Source organism: Capsaspora owczarzaki (genome assembly GCF_000151315.2).
Source record: "Capsaspora owczarzaki ATCC 30864 unplaced genomic scaffold supercont2.6, whole genome shotgun sequence".
Classification (NCBI taxonomy): domain Eukaryota; class Filasterea; order Ministeriida; family Capsasporidae; genus Capsaspora; species Capsaspora owczarzaki.
The window spans coordinates 787,230-811,257 of record NW_011887297.1 but is presented as its reverse complement, the minus strand read 5'-3'; the positions used below and the strand labels follow the sequence as shown (position 1 = coordinate 811,257).

The following is a 24,028-nucleotide window of genomic DNA, read 5'->3' as shown; positions in this document are numbered from 1 at the left end:
TTCTTGTTTTGGTTGCAGCCAGTCGTCATTTTTCCTTATTTGTTGTTGATCTGAGCGAGTTTGACTCTTCGCCACCCAACTTGACCAACCGCCCATCATCGTGACACTTTTTTTTTTTACAGATTCGTGGTCAACGTTTCATCCGATGACCAATCCCGCCGAACCGGCGCCGCGAGATGACGCTGCAGAAGCAGAACACGTCCCAGAAGCATCGAGCTCCTCCTCCTCCTCCTCGCGGCCTCAGCGCCAGTCCGCCGGTCGCATTACTCGATTCGAGTTTGAGCCCGCGCCGCGCCAACCGCGGAGAGCGTCCGTCACGAGCTCTGCGGCGGGTCCTGCAAAGCGATCGCGTGTCGCCAACGACGACCAGCAGCCGACTGCGGACCCTTCATCCATGTCTCAGCTGCTTGCTGCTGCCAGTGTCGCGTCCAGCGCACTGCCACACGAGAGCAGTAGCAGCTCGTCTGCCGCCGCTGCTGCTCCTGGTGCGGAGGACTCTGGCGCTGCGGCGGCATTGCGTCCAGCCACAGCTGCTTGGAGCCAAGCATACATCCCAGTCACTGTGCCGGCAAGCTTGAAATCTCGAGGACACGGAGAGCTTGAAGCATATCGAACAAATCTAGTGGCGTGGCGGGACGCTTGCTGGTCCCAACTGGATCGGCAAAAGGTGGATGCGCAGCCGCCCTTGTCCAAGCAGCTGGCCGCTGCGTTTGCCGCGATGGCTCAAGAGAGCAGGTGGCAAGCAGCGGAAGACCGGGAGCCCGCAGCCGGCCAGTGTGACTATGCTCAGATTTACACGTACTTTCAACACCTGGCCGAGCCGCCATTTTCGGCACGCGTCAACATGGCCGACATGCTCGGCCCAGCTGAGAAACAAGTTGTTGAAACACTCTTTCACATGCTGCTTGACTCTCTTGAGGCTGTGGATGTGCATCACCATCGTCACATCTTGCGGCAGCGCTATCACCAGCTTTGCGACCAGCAGCAGCATGCGGTCAGTAGCAGCGGACCTCAGCTCTCTGCTAGCCCGTCCGTTGCACCTCCGCCCGCACCCGAAGCGTCGGGAATGGCCTCTGGCGGGACTTTGATCACTAATTCGGCGTTACATGCCCTCAATCCGTTCCAGCTTGCGGTGTCCATGCTGAATCCATTGGCGACAAACACCCAACAGCCGGCCGCCAGCTGAGTTGCATCGCTTATCGTTCCCCCAGACTTCTGGTTTCTTTTTGCTTATTTGATTCTCCTGTGCTTGTTCGGGTTGGCGAGGCGGGGTCTTTTTTCCATCTCGATTCCGCGACTTTTTTCCCATTCGCTACTGTACAATACGCTGCGTTAGTGACACCTCTTTAACTTATAGTAATAATACTGCATTCAATTGCTAATGGACTCGATGCTTCTTTTTTCCTGCATCCCCTTCATTGGGGGGCCATGTCAGTCATCATAATTGCAGCTTCCAGTCCATATCTCATGGTTCAGCTGGAAATCTGCATTGATTCGGTCGAGTCGGCGATCGCTGCTCAGCAAGGAGGTGAAACTGCGAGCGATCATCACAGACGCTTACTCTTGCATTGATGCAATCCTGCAAGGTCCTGACATGATGTGCGTGTAACTCGTAGGCGCCAATCGGGTCGAACTCTGCTCCGCCTTGTTCGAGGGTGGCCTCACGCCGTCAGTCGGCATGCTCAAGTGCGTTTTGAAAGCAGTGTCCGTTCCGGTCTTTGTCATGATCCGGCCGCGCGGTAAGGCCTTTGGGTGGGCGGAGCGGCGTGGTGGTGCTCGCGGGTGCGCTTAGAACTGAGCATTGAACGCTAAATTTGGACTTGACAACTTTCGTTGATGTGCGTTTTGTTTTTTTGTTTTTTTTTTTTTTTTTTTTTTTTTTTTTGGCTGACAGGTGGAGACTTTTTGTATTCGGAGCTCGAGCGAGCTGTCATGCACGAAGATGTGGTTGCTCTCAAGGCCGCCGGAGCACACGGAATCGTGCTTGGCGCGCTGAATGCAGATGGCACGATCGATGTGGATTTCTGTCGAGCGTTGATTGGTATGTAGACCAGAGAGCTCTGCACAAAGCAAGTTTCCGCACGCCGTCGAGCGCTTGGCTCGAGCGTTTCTGGTGGAGCAACTCATTCGAATGGCTGGCATGTTTGATTGGTTTTGGAGCAGCCGCAGCTCGACCGCTGCCCGTCACGTTTCATCGGGCCTTCGACATGAGTCGAAACCTAGAAGAGAGCATGTCAGCGTTGATCTCGTTGGGAGTCGAGCGAGTCTTGACGAGTGGCATGGAGGCGACTGCCTTCGAGGGCTGCGACAACATTCGAGCCATGATTGCACAGGTTGGTCTTGCTTGTGAGATTGGTGTTTGTGTGGATTTGGTGACTTTAGGGGAGTTGTGTTCTGTTGGCTGGGTTGTTTGTTGCTCAGGCTCGCTCTCCATTCTGTCGGGTCTTCAACAAAACAAACAGGCCGAGGGGAGTGGTCTGATTGTCGTTCCAGGCGGAGGCATCACCGAGCGCAATCTGCCCAAAATCCTCAAGACCACTGGTGCGACCGAGTGTCATTGCTCTGCGCGCCAATCGTATGATTCACGCATGGTTTATCGAAACACGGGCGTTTTTATGGGAGGGACGCTTCGTCCACCCGAGTTTTCCACCTCAATCACTCATGCTGGCCGCGTTGCTGGCGTCGTAGCCGCTGCTCGCCTTGCGCAGTGACTCGTTCATCTGCTTGAGTGTTGATAGGCAGCGCGGAGGTTTTTTTTTTTTCTTGGTTTTTTGTCATACTGTAAATTTGTTGGTCTTCCCCTCGTGCTGCACCCAAATTCTCGAGTGCACGATACTTTATTGCATGCTTCAGCAGTGATTCAGGGCATGCTCCTGGTTGGTAACAGGTTTCCAAGCAGGTTTTTTGTTTTTCTTGCTTTTTCTGGCGTGATGCATAGCAAAACGCATCGCTCGATGTTGCTCGATGTTGTTCATTTTCTCACGCATGGCTGTCACGAACTAGTTTCTGGCGCCCCCGAACTGGATGGCCAAGGCCATGTTCGGTGCGCGGACTGCTGGCGCAATCGACCTCACACATCATGCTGCTTTGAGGGAATGAGAGAAGATGTGTCATTTGGTGTTGTCCTGTGCTTTTGTTTTTCTGTGGTGCGGGACTTGGTTGTTATCGCTTGCTTGTTATCACCTCACACATGTCGCATCAGAAACACACTGTTTACGCCCAAGCAACCCGCCCAAGCAAGGGAGTGTTCGCATACATTTGGCCATGAGAAGATGCGCCCTTTTCTTCGATGCTACAGCTGCTACTGCTGCGAATACGCTCACTCGATGGATCAGGACCTTGAATAATCACAACGGCAAAAAAACAAAACAAAATCGCCCAACGGTGGGAAATCGTGTGAAAATCCGATCGACTGGATTCCGCATGTTACCCGCTTTTTCACGTTCTTTTTTGTGAACCTCCATTTCGGATCTTCTTCCATCTGTGCTTCCTGCTCGATCAAAGCCAATCTATCCATTTCTTCATCCTGCCACACACACACACAGCCTCCCCTCGAACCCAAGCACCAATCCAAGCTAGCTCCGATCCATTCCAAGCGACAACAACAACAACAAGCAACAAATAAAGTATTTTTTGTGCGATTCTCTACAACTACCGCAAGCACGCTCCTCCCTCCTCCTCCTCCTCCTCCCTCCCTCCCTCCTCCCTTCCCCTTTTTCTTTCGCCTCCGATTGCCTTCTCTCCTCTCTCGCTCTCTCTCGCTCTCTCTTTCTCTCCTTGTACCGCTATTTCCCCTCGCACTCCTCTCTCTCTCTCAGTCTTAAATCCTTCAAAACCTCAGTCAAAACCAACAAAGAAGAAGAGCAAGGTTGACACATTTTTTTTTTCGGTTTGCAGCTTGGACGTTGGCTTTCCTTTTTGTTTCTAGTCCCCCCCCCGCGGCAGGCTGCTGGGCTCCTCCTGAGGTTTCGGCTCAACAACAAGCCTCATCACGCGTGGTTGCTCAACCCGGCGGCTCCACCCTTCTCGTTCTCGCTTCTAACTCCACCGACAAGCGAAGCAGCTCGCAAAAAAAAAAAAAAAAAAAAAAAAAAAAAAGGACCATGCCGAGCAACAACACCTGCCCGTACCCGTACACGCCAGCGCCTGCGTGCGACCAGACGTACGCCGAGTGGTTTGGCGGGGCGTACACGGCCGTGTGGATTGTCTTTGCTGCGCTCGCTGCGCTGGAGCTGGTGCTGGGGTCGGTGCAGACCTTCCGCCTCGTCCGCCGCTTTGGCTTTGATCCATGGGGCCTGCAGCAGCTCGTCACCGAGATGGCCGTCTTCAACGGCCTCATGCTCATCATCCGCATTCCCGACCTCTTTGGCTACAAGGACAGCATGTCTCTCGTCGAAGGTGTCGCGAGTGGACTCCAGACGACCGCCTGCATCACCAGTTTGTAAGTAGACGGGTTCTCCGACCCTCGGCGTCACCAAGCGACGTTTCCCCCTTTTTTTCCATGCCATCCCTCGCCCTCGCCCCCCCCCCCTCCTCCTCCTCTGCCCTGTCTCTTCTCCTTCTTCTTCTTCTTCTCTTTCTTTTCGCTCTTTGTGCGTCGTTTCCAACAGTCCTTTGCATCTTCCTGCTAATTTGCGCAATTTGTCCTTTATTTTCTTTTTTTTTTCTTTTTTTTTTTTTGTTCTTTTTTGTATTCGATCCAAGATCACAACAAGATTTCGATCAAAGAAAATCATAGCGAGAATAAGGTTTTTTTTTTTTTTTTTTTTCGTTCTTGTTCTTGTTCTTTCTTTCGAATCACGCTCTATCGCTCGTTCCACCCGTTGTTGCTGCGTGGTTGGCAATGACGTTGCTGTTCCGCATTGTTTGTGCCATCCTGGACTGCCTCCATGGTGAGGTGGTCGTCTGGGTCAAGATCGGAGATCACACACAAAAACACACACACACACAAAAAAAAACCATTACTGCTGTTTGAATAGCAACCGAAAAAAACCAAAACGCAAACAGGCTCGTCCCTCCAAGGAACGAACGAATGAGCGGTGTCGCTTAAGAGGACAAGATATAGTGTGAGTGTGTGCAGACGTGCGAGGGACGGAGGGAGGATCTGGAGCTGGCGGGTGTTTTTCGGTTTGCGAATTCTCACCTCAAACCCACTCCCAAAATAAGGCAACGCTTGATCTTGAATGCCAAAAGCAGCTGCACTGACTCAGGTTTTTGCTGTTTTTCAATCTGCTTGCTGTGCTTGTCCGTTGTTCACCAGAATCGCGGTCGCCTTCTCCTGGTTTCGCATCGTTTTGTGGGGCGAGGAACACTTTACGCTGAAACTCATCGTTTCGTGGCTGCAGCGAGTCTCCATGCTGCTTGCATGGACTGTTTTGCCGGCCTTGTCCATCGCGTATGGACTGCTGGACGCCTGGGCTGTACAGCTGGTGCGCTTCATTTTGCTCGGCTTGATCGAGCTCGCCTGGCTTTGCGTTGCCCTGTTTTTCGGGCTCTTGATTGTCCGTCACACACGCGAAGCCAACCGGCTCTTGGCGTTGGCACCCTACACTCCGTCTCAGTCAACCGACACGGCCGCACCCACATCGCCGCCATCCAACCCATCGCCAACCGAGTCATCGTCTGTGATTGAGATGAAGGCAGTCACTCTCGAAGCGCCGCCAAGCGCGAGCTCGAGCGAGGGTGCAACGCCGTCCAGGTCGCGCGATCGCCTGGCTGGGTCGGGCGCACTGAGCACCCGAAGCAGCACTTCGAGCCTCCGCCCAGAGGATGTGCGCCCGATTCAGACACATCTCTACTCGTTCACGCTCGATCTCGCAGTCCCGAAGCCCATGCGACGACGGGCCGCGACCAAGGTGCCCCTCACCTTGCACAAGCGAAGAGCCATCTTGATTCGTCGCATTCTCAAGTTAATTATTGTGACGTGCACTCTCATGGTAGCCGTCGTGGGCTACCAGTTCTATCTGGCCAGCTCGCTCGCCAAATCGCGCGCCTCTTCGGCCAGAGCGCCATCCATCACCACCACCAGCTTCATTTTCGACATTGTGCTTGTTTCCATTCAGTGGTTTTTCGGCATGTGGCCCATGTACTCTTTCCGCTCGCTCGTTCGCGAGAAGGACAGCGCCAGTGAACGACCCACTTCCACGCTCATCCCAACGCATCACTCGGATCACGCACCTGCATCACGAGGAGCGACCTCGCGACGAGGAGTCGGTTCTGAGAACGACGATGATACCAGTGTCACCGTCGAGGATGATGATTCCGGCGCGGATGCCGGCACTCCTTGAAAAATGGCAGAATGAGCTTTGCCACAAGGTCTATCAATCGGATAGACCTCCTACATACCACTCCCTCCCCCCTCACTCCGTCCACGTTATTTTGTGATATAGCACGATTACGATTTTGTTTTTCACTGTTGTTAAGATTTTGCGATTTAGTTGTTCTTCTTGTTTTGGTTTGGTTTTGGTTTGGTTTTTTGTGTCGTGTCCTTTTTCGTTGAGCTAGAATCACTTGCAACGACTGCAGCTGTTGCATGGTGTGCTCTGTTTCATTATTATTTCCCCCCCCCCCGCTGTCTTTTTCGGAAATGCTCTGTTTGTTTCTCCCAATGAACAAAACGCTAATTCTCATTGTTTACGTTGTTGTCGTCTCCCAAACCCAAGTTGCCGTCATACTGTAAGACTGAGACTTGTCATTCAAAGATTCTTTGTTCAAATGTCACATCAGACCATGACACGGACTGAGCACGTAATTTCAAATCAAGCAAACTGTCAAAAAGTGATCCGAGAAGGGGGAAAAAAAAAAAATCACTTGGTGGGGCCAATCACCACAGTCACGAACTTGCCGTTGCTCGCGGACGAGGTGGGCGTCAAGTAGACGTGGTTCTTGATGGACGACTGGGTCACCACATTCGAGGGGTTGACGCTGACCGTGTAGCCGTTCTGGTAGTGCACATCCTCGGCGAGGAAAATGTCGGTGGGCAGCTTGCATGCAGCGTTGACGTAGTACTCGAGAATGAAAATGCGAGTGGCAACGTCGTACGAGTAGTGGAAGGTCTTGCCGGCAACAGCCTGAGGGTAGGTGCGAGCCACGGTTTCGACAACGGGCCAGTTGTACGTGCCGTTGGTGGGCCACCAGATGGACGGTCCGTAGGTGGTGTCCTCAAAGACCTTGTAATCCCAGCCAAACCAGCTCATCTGGTACTTGTCTGCGGCGTCCATGGTCTTGGACATGTGCTCGAGGGCCGAGGGGGTGTCGCTGGGGTCGATGAGGAACTCGGTCAGAGCGAGCGACGTGCCGTAGCGCTCAGCGTCCGAGTAGCGGGCAGCAAACTGATTCATGGGCGAGACGTTGGGGCCAAAGTAGTAGTGCAGGCTGATGACGGACTGGTTGGAGTACTGGAAGCCGCCGGGAGGGTGCTCAAAGCCCATGGGGACAAAGTCGTCCCACGTCACCGACTCAAACCAGATGATGGCGTTGGGGTCTTGCTCGCGGATGACGTTGCTCAGGTTGTCATAGAAGGGCTGGAGGTTGACGCGATCGGCAACACTCGGAATCATCAGCTCGGGGTTCTTGTAAATGTTACCAGCGAAGGGCTCGTTGATCAGCTCGTACCCAATCACGTTCGTGTTGTTCTTGAAGCGCTGCACGATGCGGCGCCAGTGGTCGCTGAAGCCCTGGTTGGCGGGGGTGCCAACAGTGTACAGCTTCTGGTAGGCGTCGGCCTGCGCGGCAGTGAACTGGTAGTCAGACCAGTCGAGCTTGGCGCAATCGGCGGCGCTGGGCATGTGCGTAACGGGGTCGATCGCGTAGGGCTCGGCCAGTGGCAGAGGCAGCGCGGGGGTCATGGGGTCGACGGCAATCTGAGCGAGCCAAGTGGGGAAGCCCTCGCCGCAGAGGCTGGCCGAGAAGCAGTCTGGCGTCAAAAAAAAAAAAAGAAAAAAAAAAAACAAAGGAAGAGGCAAGATGTTAGTTTCCGCCTTTTTCATTTTCTTTTTTTGTTTTTTTCCTGACTTCATCATCTCTGAGCATGGTTGTTTTACCTTGGTGGGTCTCAATCATGACATACATGTCGCGGGAGGCGGCAATCTCGATCAGGGTTTGCATCAAGCTCAAGTACGTTTCGTTGAAGGCGCCCTGAGCCGGCATTGCGCCGTCCATCATGATGCTCAAGCTGTTGCAGCAGACAAGTCCAAATAAAAAAAAACATGACAATAACGTGTAACCCGGTGAGCCATCAAGGCGGGGATTCTTTGATTGTCTTCGGTCGAGTGGTGACGCGAGGGCATATGCCCTTATGCTCCCTCCACTCTCTCGAGATTGACTCCAATCACCAAAAATTAAATCACAATAATAATTGCTTTTAGGGGAAAAATGGGAAACGGGAGCGACCAAATCAGCTCAACTGAAACAATGGCCATTGTCAAAATGTTGAACAAATGTGCAGCGAAGTGGGATATCACAAGGCCGGCAAAAAAAAAAAAAAAAAAAAAAAAAAGTTATCAATTCATTTTGCACACCTGTTCCTGTCCGTCTCTCTGTCCGTCTCTCTGTCCGTCTCTCGCTCTCTCTCAAGCTCTGTCGCGCCTTCTCCTTTCATATTGCAAAGTAGAGTAAGACTCCTTTCCCCCCCCCCCTGATCCTTTGGGCCAGCGTAGAGTCGGCCGATCCGCGCTTTTTTTTTTTTTTTTTTTGTGGATCGGCTCAATAGGCTCAAAAGGCACCATGCAGCCGCTCACCCGATCCACTCCCAGCCATTCGCTCCCTCCAGCGACGCACAATAACAATCACACACTACACACATACACGCGCATTCGATCGGCACGCTGCAGACACAGTATTGAGCAATAAAAGCTTCAATCACTCTTGTGGCTTGCGCAAATTTGGCGATTTTTTTTTTTTTTTTTTTTTTTGTGAGGTGAGTGTGCTTACCGGATAACGTTGAGGCCAAAGCCGGTGAGGACGTCGACGTCCTCCTGCGAGAAGCTAAAGTTGACATCAAAGTGGTCAATCACTGGCACGTACGGCACGTTCAAAACAAGCATCAAGGCAGCTGTCAGTTATTTTGTGTTTTGATTTTATCTTGTTTTGTTTTATTGTGTTTGATTTTTTGATTTTTTTTTTTTTTTTTTTTTTTTTGTTTCACAGGAAGCCCGTCTGCGCTGGAGCACTGCAGCAACAGGGGAGCAGAGCGAAAGGAAAGGGGGAACAGACCTTGTTGACGACGTTCATGCCGTGGAAGAAGCGCTCGCGGTTGTCCTCGTCAGCAAAGCGCTGGCCAGAGACGTGCATCTTGAGCGGCGCAGCCGACGCGAATGCAGCGAGCGCAGCCACGACAACCAAAACAGCGGCACAACGCATTTGGATTGAAGAAAAAGAAAAAGAAAAAAATGAGGAATGAGCTGCTCAGATCGAAATTAACGTTGATGTTTTAAAATGTAAGATTGCTTCTGTGGTTTAGGGACGACGTGCAAAGTTTTGGGATTGAAATTTGATGGGCTACATTTCCAAGAAACATCGAAACATAGGTCGCACAACGTTTCCAGCGAGCGTTCGAATGCCGTGCGATCTACTCCCGCAGAAACGTCATGGAAAACAGCGTGCATGGATGTCAATTGAAAACCTGTCGACCGAAACCAACCCTTGCATGATTTTCTCCCTTTCGATAATGTTCAGGTCAGTTGTCGTTTTTGTTTGTTTTTGGGAGTATTTGGGTTTCTTTGTTGTACAGTTGCTTCAATGGTGCTGGATCGACCAATGACTGAGAGCCAGCAAAGGGGGTATGACCTCGTCACGAATTCTCAGAGTCGCTCGCTCGAGTAAGAGAAAGCCGTATGTATTGGAAAGTGCGACCTTCCGCGTGCTGACGAAATGGAGAAACAGTCTGTTCAGCCGTCAGACTGGCAGTGCTGAAGCTCAGGCGATTGCTGAAGCACTCAGCCTGAACACCACGGCGACCTTGCTCAAGTAAGGCATCGCACCTTGACTGATGCATCCGAGTGGGTAATTACGCAGATGGACACGAAGAGTGCTCACTGATGGAGGGGATGGACAGGCTGAGTTGCAACCAGATTGACGATGCTGGAGCGCGCGCAATCGCCGAGACTCTCAAAGTGAACACCAGGCTGACTGAGCTCCAGTACGTCAGATCACCAGTACTGATGATGTGAGTGGATGATTTCAGTGCAGGGCATTACGAGTGCTCACTGATGGAGGGGACGGACAGCCTGAGTGCGAATCGGATTGGTGACGGTGGAGCTGAGGCGATTGCCGAGATGCTCCAAATAAACAAGACGCTGACCAAGGTTGAGTGAGTCATTTCAGTCTGATGCATGCGAGTGGGCGATTGATGCATGAGAACGAGCGACTCAACAGAAGACGTAAGCCAGCTCACTATTCGACGGGACGGAAAGTCTATATGGCAATCAGATTGAACCTGCTGGAGCGCAAGCCATCGCTGGGGCGCTCAGAGTGAACAAGACGTTGACTTATCTCGAGTAGGGCATCTCGCTTTGATTGGTGCATGTGAGTGGATGATTCAGTCGAGGCATTCAGAGAACTCACTTTGGAGGGGATGGATAGTCTGTCAAGCAATCGGATTCGTGATACTGGAACGCAGGCAATTGCAGAGACACTCAAAGTGAACAAGACGTTGACTTATCTCAAGTAAGGCATCTGATGCATACGAGTGGGTGATCCGGCTGAGGACATTCGACTGCTCACCGATGAAAGGGATGACAGTCTGCTTTGCAATGGGATTGGAGCGCAGGCGATTGCTGAGGTGCTCAACGTGAGCACGACACTGACGTCGCTCGAGTAAGGCATCTTTCTTTTACTGATGGGTGCAAGCGAATGAGTTTCCGCAGATGCTATTCAGAGTGCTCACGGAAAGAGGAACAGTGTGGGTTGGAATTCCTTTGGCGTTATTGGAGCGCAGGCGATTGCCGAGGCACTCAAAGCGAACACGAGGCTTAAAGAGCTCATGTAAAGCATATCGCTTTTACAAATGCATGGAGTGGTGATTTAGCAAAGACATTCAGTGTGCTCACTGATGGTGAGGATGAACAGTCTGGAATCGAATCAGATCGGCCATGCTGGAGCGCAGGCGATCGCTGAGGCACTCAGAGTGAACAAGACGCTGACGAGGCTCGGGTAATGCAACTTACTTTGGCTGATACCTGTGAGTGGGTGATCCAGTCGAGGGTATTCAGAGCTAACTGATGGTGAGGATGAACAGTCTGGAATTGAATCAGATTGGCGATGCTGGAGCACAGGCCCTTGCTGAGGCACTCCATGTGAACAGTACGCTGACAGATCTTACGTAAGGCATCTGATGCATATGTGTGGGTGATCAAGTAGAGACAGGAAGAGCGGCTTACTGATGGAGGAGATGTGGACAGGTTGCGGAGGAATCTGATTGGCGACGTTGGAACGCGCGAGATTGCTGATGCACTCAAAGTAAACACGACGCTGACTAATCTCGAGTATGGCATCTGATGCATATGAGTGGGTGATTCATGACAGAAAGATGGCTCACCATTGGAGGGGGGATGGACAGTTTGAGTTACAATCAGATTGGCGACGCTGGAGCGCAGGCGATTGCTGAAGCACTCAAAGTCACTCAGACGATGACTACACTCAGGTAGGTTGCTGTAAGTTTTGGTGGTCTGGGAGACTGCGTCAGGGGCCAGCCATACCTCGCCATGTTGTCTTTCTGCTCACCCGTTGCGAGATAGTCTACGCAACAATTTCATTGGCGATGCAGGTGTTCAGTCGCTTAGGAAGGCGCAGACAGTCAACTGCAGGCGTTCACTTACGTATGAGCGCCATTGTTGCTCGGGCAAACTTGCTCAAACTGACGGAGTGGCCATACTTGCTGATCATGTACCTCGCTGGTTTGTTGCACAGTTTGGATGACCAGATAAACCCTCTTGCACTCTCCTTACTGCCGCGCTTCGAAACTGCTGAGAACACTCAGACCGTGTTCAACTTGCTGATCAGCGGACCGGAGATGAAGGATCAATTCGCGACTCTGCCCGCCCTGCCGGTCGAGATTGCCGAACTCATTATGGACGAAGCGTCTTACTGGCATGGCGCACAAGACGTCACACAGTTGCCAGTCAATTCTAGGGCACTTACAGTGCCTCGGAACGTCAATGGAGCGTCGATTCGTGTGAAAACCATTCAAGCGCTTCGTGACAGAAAAATACTTCCCGACGACACGACGAATAACGTTTTCGATCTGATTATTCGAGATGCGACAAATGCCGTTCGATACGAGTGTGCTGCGAAGCCGACATTCGTCGATTCGACCACGGAGCTTTTGACGATCAGTCCGGCGAGTCATCCCATCATCCGACAAATGCGCGACGGTTGGACGGTTGAAATTCAGCCAAGCATGTCGAGCCATACAGTGCGATTCGAATGGCTTCATGTCGGATACCTCTGACAACCATAGATGGCCGATGCTCCAACGCCTTTTTCGAATCCAGGTCTGGATCGTTTCGTTGTTAAATTTCTCAATGTCCCAAAATGCTGCACACCATAAAAGTCAGTCCATTCTGAGCATCCGTGAGTGTTGTGTTGGAGGGATCACCATGGACACTGCATTCGACTCTGCCTTCCCCCAGCCGTACCTAGGCAGACAGACAGCGGCAGCAGCAACCGCAGCAGCACAGGCGGCAGCAGGACACGCAGCCAAGCAGCAGCGCCTGCAGCTCGAGTGGTCGGCGACGATGCTCAAGCAACTGCAACCTCAGGACAAGCAGCAACTACCCAGCAGCAGCACGACCACAACCAATACCACTACAACGACTAGCACTACAAGCACAACTTCAGCCACGCCCCAGTCACAAGCACAGCAGACGCCAGCAGTCCAAGGCGCCAGGTTGCCCGACTCCACTTCACTAAGTGCACTGTCGCTGTCGCGAGGGATGATGACGACACCCGTCCCCGTCCCCGTCGCTCCAGCTGCAATGTACATGTCCTCAGGACGCTGCCTAGCTCGAATGCTGCAAATGAACGAGTTGCTCAATCACAACCGCCTTGTGAGTAAAATCTGTCTGTGTCTTTTTGCTTGTTTTGGCTACGCCTGTTTTCGCACACTTTTTCACACATACTTTGAGCTGTTCCATGAAGAAACTTATCTTGATCTCATGTGTTTATTTGTTGGGTGTGACAGAATTCGTTGGGATGGTGGCAGCAGTTTACAACCGAGTTCTTTGCGACAGACGCAATCATTCAATACTCGTTGTGGAATAGTGTGGATGGTACGACGCGCTCGTTTGGTAAGCAGTCATGTCTGGTATTGACGATATTGCGTCCGCATTGACTCACGGACACCACAGACTTTCCAGCCGCGCTTTTACCGCGATTCTACAAGGCTCATTTTGACAGCGGCATCACCGAGCTCGCATTGTTGATGAAAACCCCGCGAGAGTTACCTCGCGATTCCTCGAAGGCGCCTGTCCTCTTGGAATCGAACGTTGCCTCTCTCCTTCATGGGTTTGACAAGACGACGCAGGTTGTTGCTTCACAGCGGATTTTTTTTTTTTTGTTGGGGGGGGGGGCAAGAAGTTGATCCGACTGGTGTGCTCAACATGCACTGTACTGTACTGTACTGTACTGTACTTCCTGTACTGTACTGAAAACAGGTGACTTTCAATGGTCAGTTTCAAGCTACATTTGATCAAGATGCCAAAATTACCTGCTGGAGGTTTGATGTGCAAAATTTTCGAGAATACGTGCTCCGCGACGCTGTTGCCGCTGTCCTGCCGCCTCCGTCGCCCATCAATGAATATGGCATGACAAAACCGGTGATGCGTTGTCTTGAGGTACGTAGGCACAGATGGAATTGCGTTTTGTGCGTGAACAGTGAGTGTGGCGCGTTGCGGTTTTGTTGACTTTTTCGTGCCACTTGCTTGAGATAGCTTGCGGAAAATGTGGTGCATTTGGACGACATTATTTCTGCCTCTGGCGCAAACACAAGTCCGGCTGGTAGGGTTGACGCACGAGATGTATGTACGGTTTCGCTTGATTGCGCTCATTTCCTCTGCCCCCCCCCCCTGCTGAACTTGGCTGCAGATATCATGGGTCTTATCATTTCAGAGCGCTTACAATTAATTCTTCAAAGAGAGCGTCAGCGCTCAGAGTATCCTCTGCCTCCTTTCACCAACAACTCTGGCCAGCAAAGCGTTCCCGATCGAGCGTTTGAGTTTCACGCGGGTGCCGACGACCATGAGCGCTCGGTTGGGTCTACGTCTTACGATACGTTCCTTCCAGCCAACCAGGAAGCCAATGTTCAGGCGTGGTTGGGCTCCAGGATACCGTATTCCCCCCATCCTGTGACATCCAACAAGCCTCAGGCATCCACTGGGTCTGTGGCGGTCGGAAAACCAGACCCTGCCTCTACACAGGCAACCCCATCCATCGTTGCAGTGCTAAACGCCGCACGTGAAGCTAGTCTATTACACAGCCTTGCCAATCTGACGCCTGAACAACGCGTCGCGGCAATGCAGGCGATTGGCAAAACAGCAACGCAGACTACGCATGTCAACTACTTGGCGCATTCTCCCAAAACGACGCTGTCCCAGCCAAGCGTCCATTCCCCCAATGAGTTTATGAATGAGTGAATAGTTGGATGGTTGTTTGGTCAGCTTTTGCGGTTGGATTGTGCGTCAAAGCTGTTACGAAGTAAAAACAGAAACTTGAAGAAGAAGAACAAGAGACACAGAAAATCACATCAAACACTGTATGGTATGCCAACAAATTCCGTTTATTGCGTACCGCCAGGCACAACTTGCTGCTGCTGTGCGTGTCGCTCCATCAGCTCAGCACCCGTTAGAGCACCATTATCGAACAGGAGCTCGACGACATCCACTCGCTGCTCGCGCTTTGCGTCGTCAAGTGGCGTATTGCCCCATCTGTCCATTGGGTTGATGTGCGCACCGTGCTGGAACAGATACTTGACGACGCGAGTGTGTCCTTCCGACGCGGCAAGATGGAGCGGCGTCCGGCCGTCGTAGTCACATTCATTGAGCCCGCCACCCTTCTGCAGAGCACGTCGGATTGCGCTCAGATCACCTTGACTGGCAGCAAAACACAGCTCAATCATTTGGCGATGTCGTTGGTGATTTTTTGGGAGCCGTGGATCGATTTTCCCTCCTGAGAAGTAGAGTTAAGTTGATTGGTGAGCAAAACCAAACACGCATGCATCACCTCAAACACGCTCCGTGAGGCAGAGTCGGCCACTTACGGGCGTGAACGGACTCGTCAAAGTTGTGGAAATTGAAGCGATTGCACAACTCTTTGCAAAACTCAATGCCTCGCACACTATTGCCCAACTTGTCGAGACGCGGCGACCATATACACAAGCCCTGTTTTTTTTTTGGGATGCAAGACAACAAGTTAAAAGTGAAAAAAACAACGAGTTAACAACTTGCTAGCATTCATTCAGAGTCGCGTGTGCTGGAATTACCATAATGTTTGGAACGACCACCATCAAGGCGCCTGCCACGCCTGACTTGGCAGGGATGCCAATTTTGAATGCAAACTCGCCAGAAAAGTCATACGTGCCACATGAATACATCATGGAGAGGACGGCGCGGACAGTCTCGGGACGCAGCACTTGCTCGTTGGTGATTGGACAAATTCCGCCATTGGCCAGTGTTCCCGCAATGACGGAAAGGGTCTGAACGTTGCATTCAAGAGAACAGCACTGGAAATAAAACTCGAGGATTTCTGTGAGGTTTTTTTCCACCTCAACCGGAAAGCCGTGATTTTCGCGCTGTCAATGCCAGAGGAATACAACACCACCACCAATGGTGAGCCACAAATCCTGTTCGCCATGCCAGGCGCAGAGGGTGCAAAAAAGCGTGCATCCAAACTGTTGCAAGCTCTCATCTAGTCGTACCATGAAATAGGCCAGGGCAAAATTTCGATCGGCGGTTTGCCGCTCCGACAGATATGTCGCATTGCTAAACCCAATACGGCCACCGCCAGCCATTGCCGTCCACTTTTCGACAACATATGTAAATCTCTGTCAATGTGTGGCCGGTGGAGTGAGAGAGAGAGAGGTGGGGGGGGGCGAAAGTCAATCTCAAAACCAGAGCTGTTGCTTTATACTCACATCCGCCATGTCCATCTCGGGTTGGATCAAAGAGCAGGTCATGATGGCGCCAGAGTTGATCATGGGGTTGTGCGGCTTGTGCTCGTGGTTGAGCGTGAGCTCATTAAACCGCACTCCGGACGGCTCGCGCCCGACATGCTGGTGCACCTTGTCGTGCCCACGCTCCTCCAATGCAAGAGCATAGCTGATTGGCTTCGAGCAGGACTGCACGCAAAACTCGGCTTTGGTGTCGCCCACAGCAAAGCGTTGTCCGTCAATGGTGCAAATGGCAGCAGCTGACAAATGTTCAAGCAACCAACCATGAAAGAACACGCGGGGCGTCAGCGAGAATCCGACAACACGTTGGCAATGCTCCAATTGCGTACCGTATTGTTCAGGATTGACTCGAGCTAGTTGTGGAATGTACGACGCCACATTACCACTCGTGAATCGTTTGGTAGTTTCGAAAATGTCGCAGATCTATGTCGGACGACACGATCAACCACAGTTAAAAAAAAAAACAAAGGGTCTGTCAGCCCAACTACTTGCCCGATGCTTGAAACTACTGCGAGCGGTTGCTGAGGTGCGCTTACCTCTTGTCGAAAGTACTCGAAATCAGGGATGGCAAGGTTGCCTGCCCAAAAAGCACAAGCGAACGAACAACGGAACGCCCAAAGTTGAGCGCAGCACAAGTCTCGCAGCTGTCCCTGTCAGCATCTATCAGCATGCAGGTCTTACCTTGGAGAATCTCGCAGAGAAAGCGATGCTCTGGCCAGATGGCCTGGGAAAATTGCTCGTAATCCATCAGATCGTCGAATTTGCGCATGCTTGCAATGACGGATTGGAGTCGTGGATCGTCCTCAAGAATGCCATTGGAGGCGAGGGCAGCTAGGAAGGTCGATCTTGAAACCTTCTGCAGCTTGGGCTCGCGGAAGCTTTTGAACATGTTTCCAATCGAGACGCGCGCCAGTGCTTCCGACTCGTCCTCGTCGGCGGCTCGGTCATCTCCGTTGATGAGCGAATCGTTGCTTTGATCGCGGCGGAAGCTTTCGTCAATGCTCATTGCAGGGCTTGCGGCCGCCCCCATCGCCGCCTTGAGTTGGGAAACCTGGCGGTTGGCAGCGACAGGCGTTTGAACGGTTGGCAGACCGGTAGAGCTGTCCAATCTGCGTGCGCCGCGAGCACTGGACAATGCAGCCCCTCGTCCTGGCGGGGCGCCAATAGCTGCAACACTCGGACTGGAGCTCAACGCCGGGTCGCTGAGGCTACTACCGCTGATGATGCCTTCGGACAGATCGGACTCGCTCTCGGCGCCATCATCATCCGATGATCGAGCAACAGACTCTGCGTCGGAGGACACGGAGGACGAAGGAATGTACTCTTGCGCATCCAGCTCTCCAGCCATGACGTCTGCCGTGAGCAACGAGCTGGTTGCTGCCCGCGAGGAGCTCGACAAGGCCGTCTGAGCGGGCTGCTGGAACGCACTCGCGGATGCGTGGTGCTCTTCCCGCCGGACAAAGAGCGGCGACTCGACGGGTGCATTCAGCACGATTGATGGAGTCTGCAGGCCCGTCGGCACCGCATCATCGCCTTGGACGGATTCGGCGCGCTTGACCGCGGCAGGTGCGTGAGCCTTGTACGGCACCGTCGGCATATGCATCTGCGTCTGTGACTGTGACTGTGCCTGCGACTGTGACTGCGACGACTGTGACTGGCTGCCATTGTATATTTGCGGTGGATGCGCGCCCGGCTCGGCCAGCGAGCCCTTGCGGAAGAGCGCAGGCGATCGGGGCCGCTGCTGGATTGGGACGAGCGAAGCGTCTGCCTCGCTGCCACCGTTGGAAACGGGTGCAGCAGACAAGCTCGATCCTAGTGTGTATGACGATGACAATGATGATGGGGTTGCTAAACTGTGGCTGCTGGACGAGGTCCGCTGCACTGGACGGTGCGCGGCGGCAGCAGCTACAACAGTGAGCTCCGTGTCATCACTGTCGGCATCGCTCGCTGCCTGCGCTGCTGTTGCGCCAAGTTCGAGGCTGAGATTCGCTGGGTATGATGACGAAGCGGTGGTCAAGACGTCGGCACCGCCAGTCGTTCCGCCTCCAACGCCACTGACGAGCGAGGACCTGCTCTTTGGCGTGGACATTCGGAGCAGCAGCTGTTGAACTGGGAACTGAGCTCAGAACACCCAGTTTTGGATTTGTCAGTGAAGGCGATTCCTGCAGACGAGGGTTGGCTGTGACCGGACGCGGGTGGCAGAGTTCCTTATTCAATCCTACTGTAGGCAGACAAAAGTTTCCGGATTCAGCACCAGAGATCGCCAAGAGAGAGAATTACTGCTGAGGTCTCCGAGAGACTTGGTTTACGAATAAATTATCAATATCTAATCATGCGACACGCGTAAAACAACCAGAGTACGAGAGACGACAGCTTGTCGCAATACTTCCATGTCTGTGACAGCGTGCCCGGCTTGTGTGACCAGCTGCGTCGAAGCCTTTTTCAATTTTGATGCTTTGGATTGTCGGATGTTGAGCCGCTGCATGGCGAGGTCCAGGACGTCTTGGACTGTGCATGGCTGGGTTACCGTCATGACCTTGGATTTGCCCTGGCCGTCGCCGATCGTTAAAACGAGCTGAGACATGCTGGCGTGTGCAGTGTGACTGCTGGCAGCTGCATAGTGCTCTTGAAGGAAAGTAGGGGTTTCGCAGTGTGCAATCATTGCGTCGAGTGCGCAGGAGCCATTGTGCACCTGAAAGACGAGGGCAGGCAGCCGCTTTGAGAAGCTGGCCGCCTCTGAGGTCGCACTTCCAGATGGTTCGAGAGTTGCCGCATTGTCGCACTCCAGCGTGTCTTCACTTCCAGATGAGCTGGGAAGGTGTTTGCTCGAGACCTCCTCTGAAGCAATCTTCAACGCTGATGGCTCGCAGTCCAAATCATCGAGCAACTGCAGGTTCCTCTTGCTAAACTTGTGTGGTCCTGAAACAAGCGAGAAGATGCCCAGCTTCTCTGCAGCCTGCAGAACAGCGGCAAACCCGTCATAGAAGGCATCGGGATGGTCGACCCAGACAAACTCTTTTGCCTTGCGACCTCGTTCGTGCTGCCGCAGCATTTCCACTGGCACAAAGCAGTGCGCTAGTTCGTGCAAGAAGCATGCCATGATTGTCTTCATCGAGTAGGCAACACCTGCAGTGCTCTTTGCGCCGTGCTCGGGTGACCCGCTCGGGCGTGTCAGGCAAACGTACAGCCCGTGCACGACTTGCTCTTGCGCGACCTTGCGATGGTCGCCGATTTGGCGAAACGTCGTGACGGTAATGTCCGTGTAACCACACACGTCGTCGCGGAATCCTCGTCGGATGGGAACGAGAGCGAGCGCTTGAAACGCTGCGTTCTTTGAGCTGTTGCATAACCGATCTCGGACATCCGACAAGTACCGCAGAATCTGATTGCACAGCGCGGTCAGCTCGGCCGGCTCGTCCAGCTCCGGGCGATCGTCAACGAGCGATGCATCGCCATAGATGCGCTGGGGTGCGTTGTGCGGCTGGTGTTGATGATGGTGATGACGGTGTGACATCGGGGAGCAACCCAAAAATGGTGTGGCGTTCTCGAATGCAATGAAACCAACAAAAAACAAGGACTGCAAACATCCGCTATCAGAATCATCAAGAATCGGCTAATACTGTGAGCCAAGTACGCCAAAGCGGGCACTGTAACTCTTCCACGAGACTGTTCCCAGCAAAGCAACTGACAATACAATCTTTCGCCGTGCTCTATATTTATTCTTCAAGTACTCGGCAAACCAAGCTTTCGCCGCGCTCTATATTCTTATTCTTCCAATGCTTGGCAAATCACTGTCATCCGCGTCATCTCCATCGTCGTCGAAAGATCCATACACCGGTCTTGGAAGGCTGGGGAAGACGGGAGGAGGCAGGTAGCTGGACATTGGTGAATTGTCATCTCTGGACTGCGTCAAGTCGAGCGAAGCGTCGTCTGACAGCGCATTCCGAGCATCTCGGTCTGAGCGTGGCGTGAATTCCAGCGCGCCGTCTTCCTCGTCGTCCGTTGGCGGTATCAACTCTGGCACTTCGAGGTCATCCTGTGGAGCCGACTCCAAGAATTGAACGAGTGCGCCAATGTTGGCAAGCGCTCGAGCCCGGATTGCAGCTGGATCGGGAGGCCCGCGAGTGGAGCGCGCTGTCTCACGGGTCAGGTCGTTCATAAGCCCGGCCGCAAGCATTCGCCGCAACACACCCCCTTCTTCGCCGCGTGTACCAAAGGTAAATTGGGCAAACGCCCGCCGCGTCGTCCGTCGCTCTTCACGCTCGGCGTCGGTCATGGTGGAATCATAGCTCTCGGAATCATCGTCGTCACTATCGCCGAGTCCAAAGCGGTCAAACTCGTCGGCGTCGTCCTCGTCGCTGTCGTGAGCAGGGTTGACTGTCAAGAACGTGGCGGGGCGGAGACCAAGCAGGTCGATATTGGCGAAAATCCCGCTCGGGTCCCACACGGAGTGCGTGAATTGTGTGTGCTTGCGAGCTCGCTGGCTCTGTAGAAAAGAGTATGTGCCGCTCGGACTGAAAGATGCCAAGACTTTTTGAAACAAGCGCGAGGCGGGCGGCTGGGCTGGCGAAGGTCCCGCAGTTGGTGCGGGATTGGCGGCTGCAGGCCAAACACGCACAGGTCGGTCGCAATCCCATGCCACCTCGGCCATGGAATCGGACGAATCCGTGTCATCATCATGGTCACGGTAGATGGTGCCATGCTCGTCCTGGACGAATGAGAGCTTGACGATCTCGTCCGATGCAATCGACGACGCATTGGCAATGCGCTTTGCGTGGTTGATGAAAGCCAATGCGATGAACTTGTCAGTTACTTCGTCTGGGTATTGCACGGATTGACCAGCGAGGAGCGGTGTGGGAGGTGAGCGGGAGCAGAATGAAAAACTCAACCAATCATGCCATGCTCATGCCGATCAAAGAAAGCAATGCCACAATTGCCCCCCCTCCCCTCCCCTACTCCGCACACATCAAGCATCTGCAAGGGCTGACATAGCATACTTATCGGTGAGCCACCCACACGAACGACCTGGATTGCAGTATAGTACAATGAATCGCTCGGCTGCCTGACTGTCCGCCCGAGCAGCTCGACTTTGACAAAGTTGGCCAAGATTGGGTAGTCAAACAGGAAGACTTGTGAAGCTGGGTGTGAAGGAAGTGCAACCAAAAAACGTGGCGGACGGGTGAGCTACACACACTTCAATTGCAACATTTTCCACCACAGCGGCGGCGAGCCATACTGGTCGTGGGTGCCACGGGATACTCTTGCGTAACATGATGCAAATAGTCTCGAGATATTCCAAACGAGAATCTCACGCGTTGAGGGGCATACACTGGCCGACTACCAGAACAAACCAAAAGAATACAATACGAGCGTTGTCAGAGAAAACCTATTCTCGGGGTCCTGCCTCCACCTCATCACAATGAACAAGAACACTTGAAACTCGCTGCACATACCCAAAGTGCCAGTCGGCCTTGTACGCCTCGATTGAGATGGACCGAACCACAACCAGCGGGTGGAACAAGTCGTACGTCAGCCACTCGCTCGAGTCAATGTCGTCGGAGCCTGTGCTAGACCAAAACGAGGCTGACCCTCTAGTTTTCGCGAGAGATTTGGACCGGTGAGTGTGAGATGCAGGAGCGAGACAAAAAAAGAAAACAACCCGAAAACGACATACTCGGTGACAGTGTTTGTAATGTCTTGATGGAGGTAGTCGTCCACGCTGGATGCGCAGCAAGGTTGTTCGATACAGAGGGTTGGTTGTGGCAAGGCTCCTGTGCTCATACGTGTCCAACAATGAGTTGCTTGATTTGGTGGCGAATGAACGCTCGAAAACGTTAAAACGATGAGCTGATGGTGAGGGATTTGGCAGTCAAGGGAAGCCGCTTTTGTGCCTGTGTGTGTTCTCTCGACAAAACGGTTGAAAGAGCGTCCTTCTTGTGAATGCAAGGGAGACGTTGTTTGGCAGGCAGAGCTGAGGTTGCCGTGCTTGAAGAACGAGACGTAGTTTTGCCTTTCTCGCCTTTCCCCCTCCTTTGTCATTTTGTTCGCTCCACTCACAGCAGCACTCTGAGTGAAGGCTGCGTGTTGGATTTGTCATAACCATGCCCGACCTCCACGCCGTCATCAAACTTGGCGAGACTTACGCTCAAAGTGGTACAATCGCTTCCACAGCGTCGGGTCGCCGCCGTCCGGATCAAACACTGGCCAGCACATTGGCTCTGTGGTATTCCACTTGTGCATGCACATCCTGCGCCAAGCCCGGTTGTCATCAGCCTGGTCAAGAGCAAGAACGGAGCGGAGTGAAGTGAAGTGAACTGAGCGGCAAATCACTGCACTGTGGTTTTTGATCCCTTCGTCGTTCCACTGAAGCACCAAAGTGGCGCCAAAGCGACGCGTCCCACCAACTCACCAAGTCGCGCCATCGTCGTGACACGAGCGCTGCTTGCAGACGGTCGCGCGCAGGCAGAAAGTCCAGAATCGCACTCAGCACTTCGTTCGGCACATCGTTCATTTTTGTTTGTGTCTCTGGTTTTCTTTTTCCTTCTCTCCACCAACCTCGAAATCAAAAGAGAGACTGACATCCTTCATCCATCAATAGCAACAAAATGACCGATACAGAGACAGAGAGAGAGACAGAGAGAGACAGAGAGGGCCGCTTCCAAACGCGGACGGCGGCTCAGTCCCGCTCCTTAGATCCGGCGCCGCACTCCAATCGGCGATCGTATGAGTCATTGGCGGGCGAGATAGCACTAGCTGCATTTCTCGTTAGGAAACACATTCACGGGGCTTCTGGCCCTGGTGTTCCGTTTGGCTTTCGCGGCCGCGCAATCTTCCCAACTGCACTTTGAGCAAAGCAAAAAACATGGATATGAAATGAATGGTGGAAAAGTGGACAAAGCATACGGAAACGGTCACTAGCGACACGCACAAAACAGGCTTCGAAATGCTCATGAAAATTGTCTCTTCTTTGCTGGAAACCCTGCTGAACACACTTTGTACGCTTCCGGACGGTCGGATGTTTGCAGAATCCACCACCCCGAACACGCAATATTGTTGCACCTCTCCTCTGACTCGTATGCAGGACGAGAGAAAGAGCGCGAGAAAGAGCGAGAGAGCGAGAGAAAGAGATAGAGTACACGCACAATCGAAGTGAAAGTTTGAAGCGGTTGCAAGGTCATGGCGCCCCCCTCCTCTGCAACAAGACCAACAAGGCAGATCCAAGGACAAGCTCACAAGCAAGACATCAGCGCGTATTTCGGACGCATTTGCGCCGGATGAAACAGTTCCACAGGAGGGGTCATTGAAAAGGAAGAAGGCTTTCGTCAAACAAAGATGAAACAAAAAAAAAAAAAAAAAAAAAAAAAAAAACACATGGACGGTCAAACGACCATGCTTGTTTTTTTGGATTTTTTTTTTTTTTTTTTTGATTTTTTGATTTTGGTCAACCTTTTTCTTATTTCTTGCGTGCAACTTTTTTTGAGGTTGTTTTCGCCTCCCTCCCGGCGGTCTGAGTGCTGATTCGTTTTTGTTTGTGGGGCTTTGTTTCCTTGTCCATCTGCTGGTGTGGCTCTCTTGTTTTCTGGTCCTGATGCCTTGCGCATCCACGGCGCTTTAGCCTTTTTGCCAGCCCGTTTCGCCTGTTTTCATAAAAATCTCGCATTGCGCGTTCTCTTTTTTTTTTCTGTTCTTTTCGATTTCTTTTTTTTCGTTCTTTGTCTCATTTCACTTCCTGCATTGCTGGTTGTTGGAGAGTGGTTTGGGGTTTGTGTTTTTGTGCGTTTCGGCCAGTGCGGTGGCTTGTGTTTGACGGGGGGCTTTCAGCTTGAAGGATTGATGTTTTCATTGGGTTGTTTCGGAGTCTCGTGT

At 52.6% G+C, this 24,028-nt stretch overlaps 10 protein-coding genes across 10 annotated transcripts; 6 read left to right on the top strand and 4 right to left on the bottom strand.

Annotated features, from left to right (window-relative positions):
* Window positions 1-3: 3 nt before the first annotated feature.
* Window positions 4-1,386, top strand: CAOG_04234 (hypothetical protein). The gene has a single exon (XM_004348009.2). It carries the CDS (start codon window positions 146-148, stop codon window positions 1,184-1,186), a length of 1,041 nt encoding a protein of 346 aa, XP_004348059.1. The 5' UTR covers window positions 4-145; the 3' UTR covers window positions 1,187-1,386.
* A 60-nt stretch (window positions 1,387-1,446) lies between these two features.
* On the top strand, window positions 1,447-2,922 carry CAOG_04233 (cutc protein). Its single transcript, XM_004348008.2, has 5 exons — window positions 1,447-1,528; window positions 1,617-1,739; window positions 1,895-2,041; window positions 2,164-2,333; window positions 2,463-2,922. Exons 1-5 carry the CDS (start codon window positions 1,468-1,470, stop codon window positions 2,709-2,711), a joined length of 750 nt encoding a protein of 249 aa, XP_004348058.1. The 5' UTR covers window positions 1,447-1,467; the 3' UTR covers window positions 2,712-2,922.
* An 8-nt stretch (window positions 2,923-2,930) lies between these two features.
* CAOG_08763 (hypothetical protein) lies at window positions 2,931-3,347 on the top strand (the record flags this gene model as incomplete). The annotated part of the gene is made up of 1 exon (XM_011272091.1): window positions 2,931-3,347. One exon carries the CDS (start codon window positions 2,931-2,933, stop codon window positions 3,345-3,347), a length of 417 nt encoding a protein of 138 aa, XP_011270393.1.
* Window positions 3,348-3,820: 473 nt separating this feature from the next.
* On the top strand, window positions 3,821-6,733 carry CAOG_04232 (hypothetical protein). The gene is made up of 2 exons (XM_004348007.2): window positions 3,821-4,441; window positions 5,261-6,733. The coding sequence occupies exons 1-2, from the start codon at window positions 4,104-4,106 to the stop codon at window positions 6,285-6,287; spliced, it is 1,365 nt and encodes a 454-aa protein (XP_004348057.1). The 5' UTR covers window positions 3,821-4,103; the 3' UTR covers window positions 6,288-6,733.
* A 73-nt stretch (window positions 6,734-6,806) lies between these two features.
* Window positions 6,807-9,360, bottom strand: CAOG_04231 (endoglycoceramidase; the record flags this gene model as incomplete). Its single annotated transcript, XM_004348006.2, has 4 exons — window positions 6,807-7,915; window positions 8,043-8,173; window positions 8,932-9,052; window positions 9,210-9,360. The coding sequence occupies 4 exons, from the start codon at window positions 9,358-9,360 to the stop codon at window positions 6,807-6,809; spliced, it is 1,512 nt and encodes a 503-aa protein (XP_004348056.2).
* A 307-nt stretch (window positions 9,361-9,667) lies between these two features.
* On the top strand, window positions 9,668-12,562 carry CAOG_04230 (hypothetical protein; the record flags this gene model as incomplete). The annotated part of the gene is made up of 12 exons (XM_004348005.2): window positions 9,668-9,675; window positions 9,883-9,966; window positions 10,055-10,138; window positions 10,582-10,665; window positions 10,741-10,815; window positions 10,900-10,983; window positions 11,068-11,151; window positions 11,237-11,320; window positions 11,400-11,483; window positions 11,558-11,641; window positions 11,736-11,816; window positions 11,908-12,562. 12 exons carry the CDS (start codon window positions 9,668-9,670, stop codon window positions 12,446-12,448), a joined length of 1,377 nt encoding a protein of 458 aa, XP_004348055.2. The 3' UTR covers window positions 12,449-12,562.
* On the top strand, window positions 12,563-14,719 carry CAOG_04229 (hypothetical protein). Its single transcript, XM_004348004.2, has 6 exons — window positions 12,563-13,046; window positions 13,181-13,286; window positions 13,347-13,522; window positions 13,653-13,832; window positions 13,929-13,995; window positions 14,083-14,719. The coding sequence occupies exons 1-6, from the start codon at window positions 12,597-12,599 to the stop codon at window positions 14,628-14,630; spliced, it is 1,527 nt and encodes a 508-aa protein (XP_004348054.1). The 5' UTR covers window positions 12,563-12,596; the 3' UTR covers window positions 14,631-14,719.
* CAOG_04228 (glutaminase) lies at window positions 14,692-18,319 on the bottom strand. The gene is made up of 8 exons (XM_004348003.2): window positions 16,844-18,319; window positions 16,699-16,739; window positions 16,492-16,585; window positions 16,127-16,401; window positions 15,911-16,036; window positions 15,476-15,784; window positions 15,254-15,374; window positions 14,692-15,162 (listed from the first exon to the last, which is right to left on the bottom strand). The coding sequence occupies exons 1-8, from the start codon at window positions 18,249-18,251 to the stop codon at window positions 14,774-14,776; spliced, it is 2,763 nt and encodes a 920-aa protein (XP_004348053.2). The 5' UTR covers window positions 18,252-18,319; the 3' UTR covers window positions 14,692-14,773.
* Window positions 18,320-18,444: 125 nt separating this feature from the next.
* CAOG_04227 (hypothetical protein) lies at window positions 18,445-19,676 on the bottom strand (the record flags this gene model as incomplete). Its single annotated transcript, XM_004348002.2, has 1 exon — window positions 18,445-19,676. One exon carries the CDS (start codon window positions 19,674-19,676, stop codon window positions 18,489-18,491), a length of 1,188 nt encoding a protein of 395 aa, XP_004348052.1. The 3' UTR covers window positions 18,445-18,488.
* A 183-nt stretch (window positions 19,677-19,859) lies between these two features.
* CAOG_04226 (hypothetical protein) lies at window positions 19,860-22,734 on the bottom strand. Its single transcript, XM_004348001.2, has 7 exons — window positions 22,572-22,734; window positions 22,306-22,435; window positions 21,837-21,933; window positions 21,616-21,753; window positions 21,399-21,499; window positions 21,160-21,300; window positions 19,860-20,980 (listed from the first exon to the last, which is right to left on the bottom strand). The coding sequence occupies exons 1-7, from the start codon at window positions 22,671-22,673 to the stop codon at window positions 19,920-19,922; spliced, it is 1,770 nt and encodes a 589-aa protein (XP_004348051.1). The 5' UTR covers window positions 22,674-22,734; the 3' UTR covers window positions 19,860-19,919.
* Window positions 22,735-24,028: the final 1,294 nt, after the last annotated feature.

Excerpts from the sequence above, each read along its gene's own strand:
- CAOG_04234 (XM_004348009.2), top strand. The coding sequence starts at position 146 with ATGACCAATCCCGCCGAACCGGCGCCGCGAGATGACGCTGCAGAAGCA.
- CAOG_04233 (XM_004348008.2), top strand. The coding sequence starts at position 1,468 with ATGGTTCAGCTGGAAATCTGCATTGATTCGGTCGAGTCGGCGATCGCT. Across the intron at positions 1,529-1,616 it reads GATCGCTGCTCAGCAAGGAG|GCGCCAATCGGGTCGAACTC; the intron begins GTGAAACTGCGA and ends TGTAACTCGTAG. Across the intron at positions 2,042-2,163 it reads TTTCTGTCGAGCGTTGATTG|CCGCAGCTCGACCGCTGCCC; the intron begins GTATGTAGACCA and ends GTTTTGGAGCAG.
- CAOG_04232 (XM_004348007.2), top strand. The coding sequence starts at position 4,104 with ATGCCGAGCAACAACACCTGCCCGTACCCGTACACGCCAGCGCCTGCG. Across the intron at positions 4,442-5,260 it reads ACCGCCTGCATCACCAGTTT|AATCGCGGTCGCCTTCTCCT; the intron begins GTAAGTAGACGG and ends GTTGTTCACCAG.
- CAOG_04229 (XM_004348004.2), top strand. The coding sequence starts at position 12,597 with ATGGACACTGCATTCGACTCTGCCTTCCCCCAGCCGTACCTAGGCAGA. Across the intron at positions 13,833-13,928 it reads CGGTGATGCGTTGTCTTGAG|CTTGCGGAAAATGTGGTGCA; the intron begins GTACGTAGGCAC and ends TGCTTGAGATAG. Across the intron at positions 13,996-14,082 it reads CGCAAACACAAGTCCGGCTG|ATATCATGGGTCTTATCATT; the intron begins GTAGGGTTGACG and ends ACTTGGCTGCAG.
- CAOG_04228 (XM_004348003.2), bottom strand. The coding sequence starts at position 18,251 with ATGTCCACGCCAAAGAGCAGGTCCTCGCTCGTCAGTGGCGTTGGAGGC. Across the intron at positions 16,402-16,491 it reads AGTCAATCCTGAACAATACG|CTGCTGCCATTTGCACCATT; the intron begins GTACGCAATTGG and ends AACATTTGTCAG. Across the intron at positions 16,037-16,126 it reads CCGAGATGGACATGGCGGAT|AGATTTACATATGTTGTCGA; the intron begins GTGAGTATAAAG and ends ACACATTGACAG.
- CAOG_04226 (XM_004348001.2), bottom strand. The coding sequence starts at position 22,673 with ATGAACGATGTGCCGAACGAAGTGCTGAGTGCGATTCTGGACTTTCTG. Across the intron at positions 21,934-22,305 it reads GCGATTGTACCACTTTGAGC|GAGCCTTGCCACAACCAACC; the intron begins GTAAGTCTCGCC and ends GTATGAGCACAG. Across the intron at positions 20,981-21,159 it reads TGTGGGTGGCTCACCGATAA|ACGAAGTAACTGACAAGTTC; the intron begins GTATGCTATGTC and ends TGCAATACCCAG.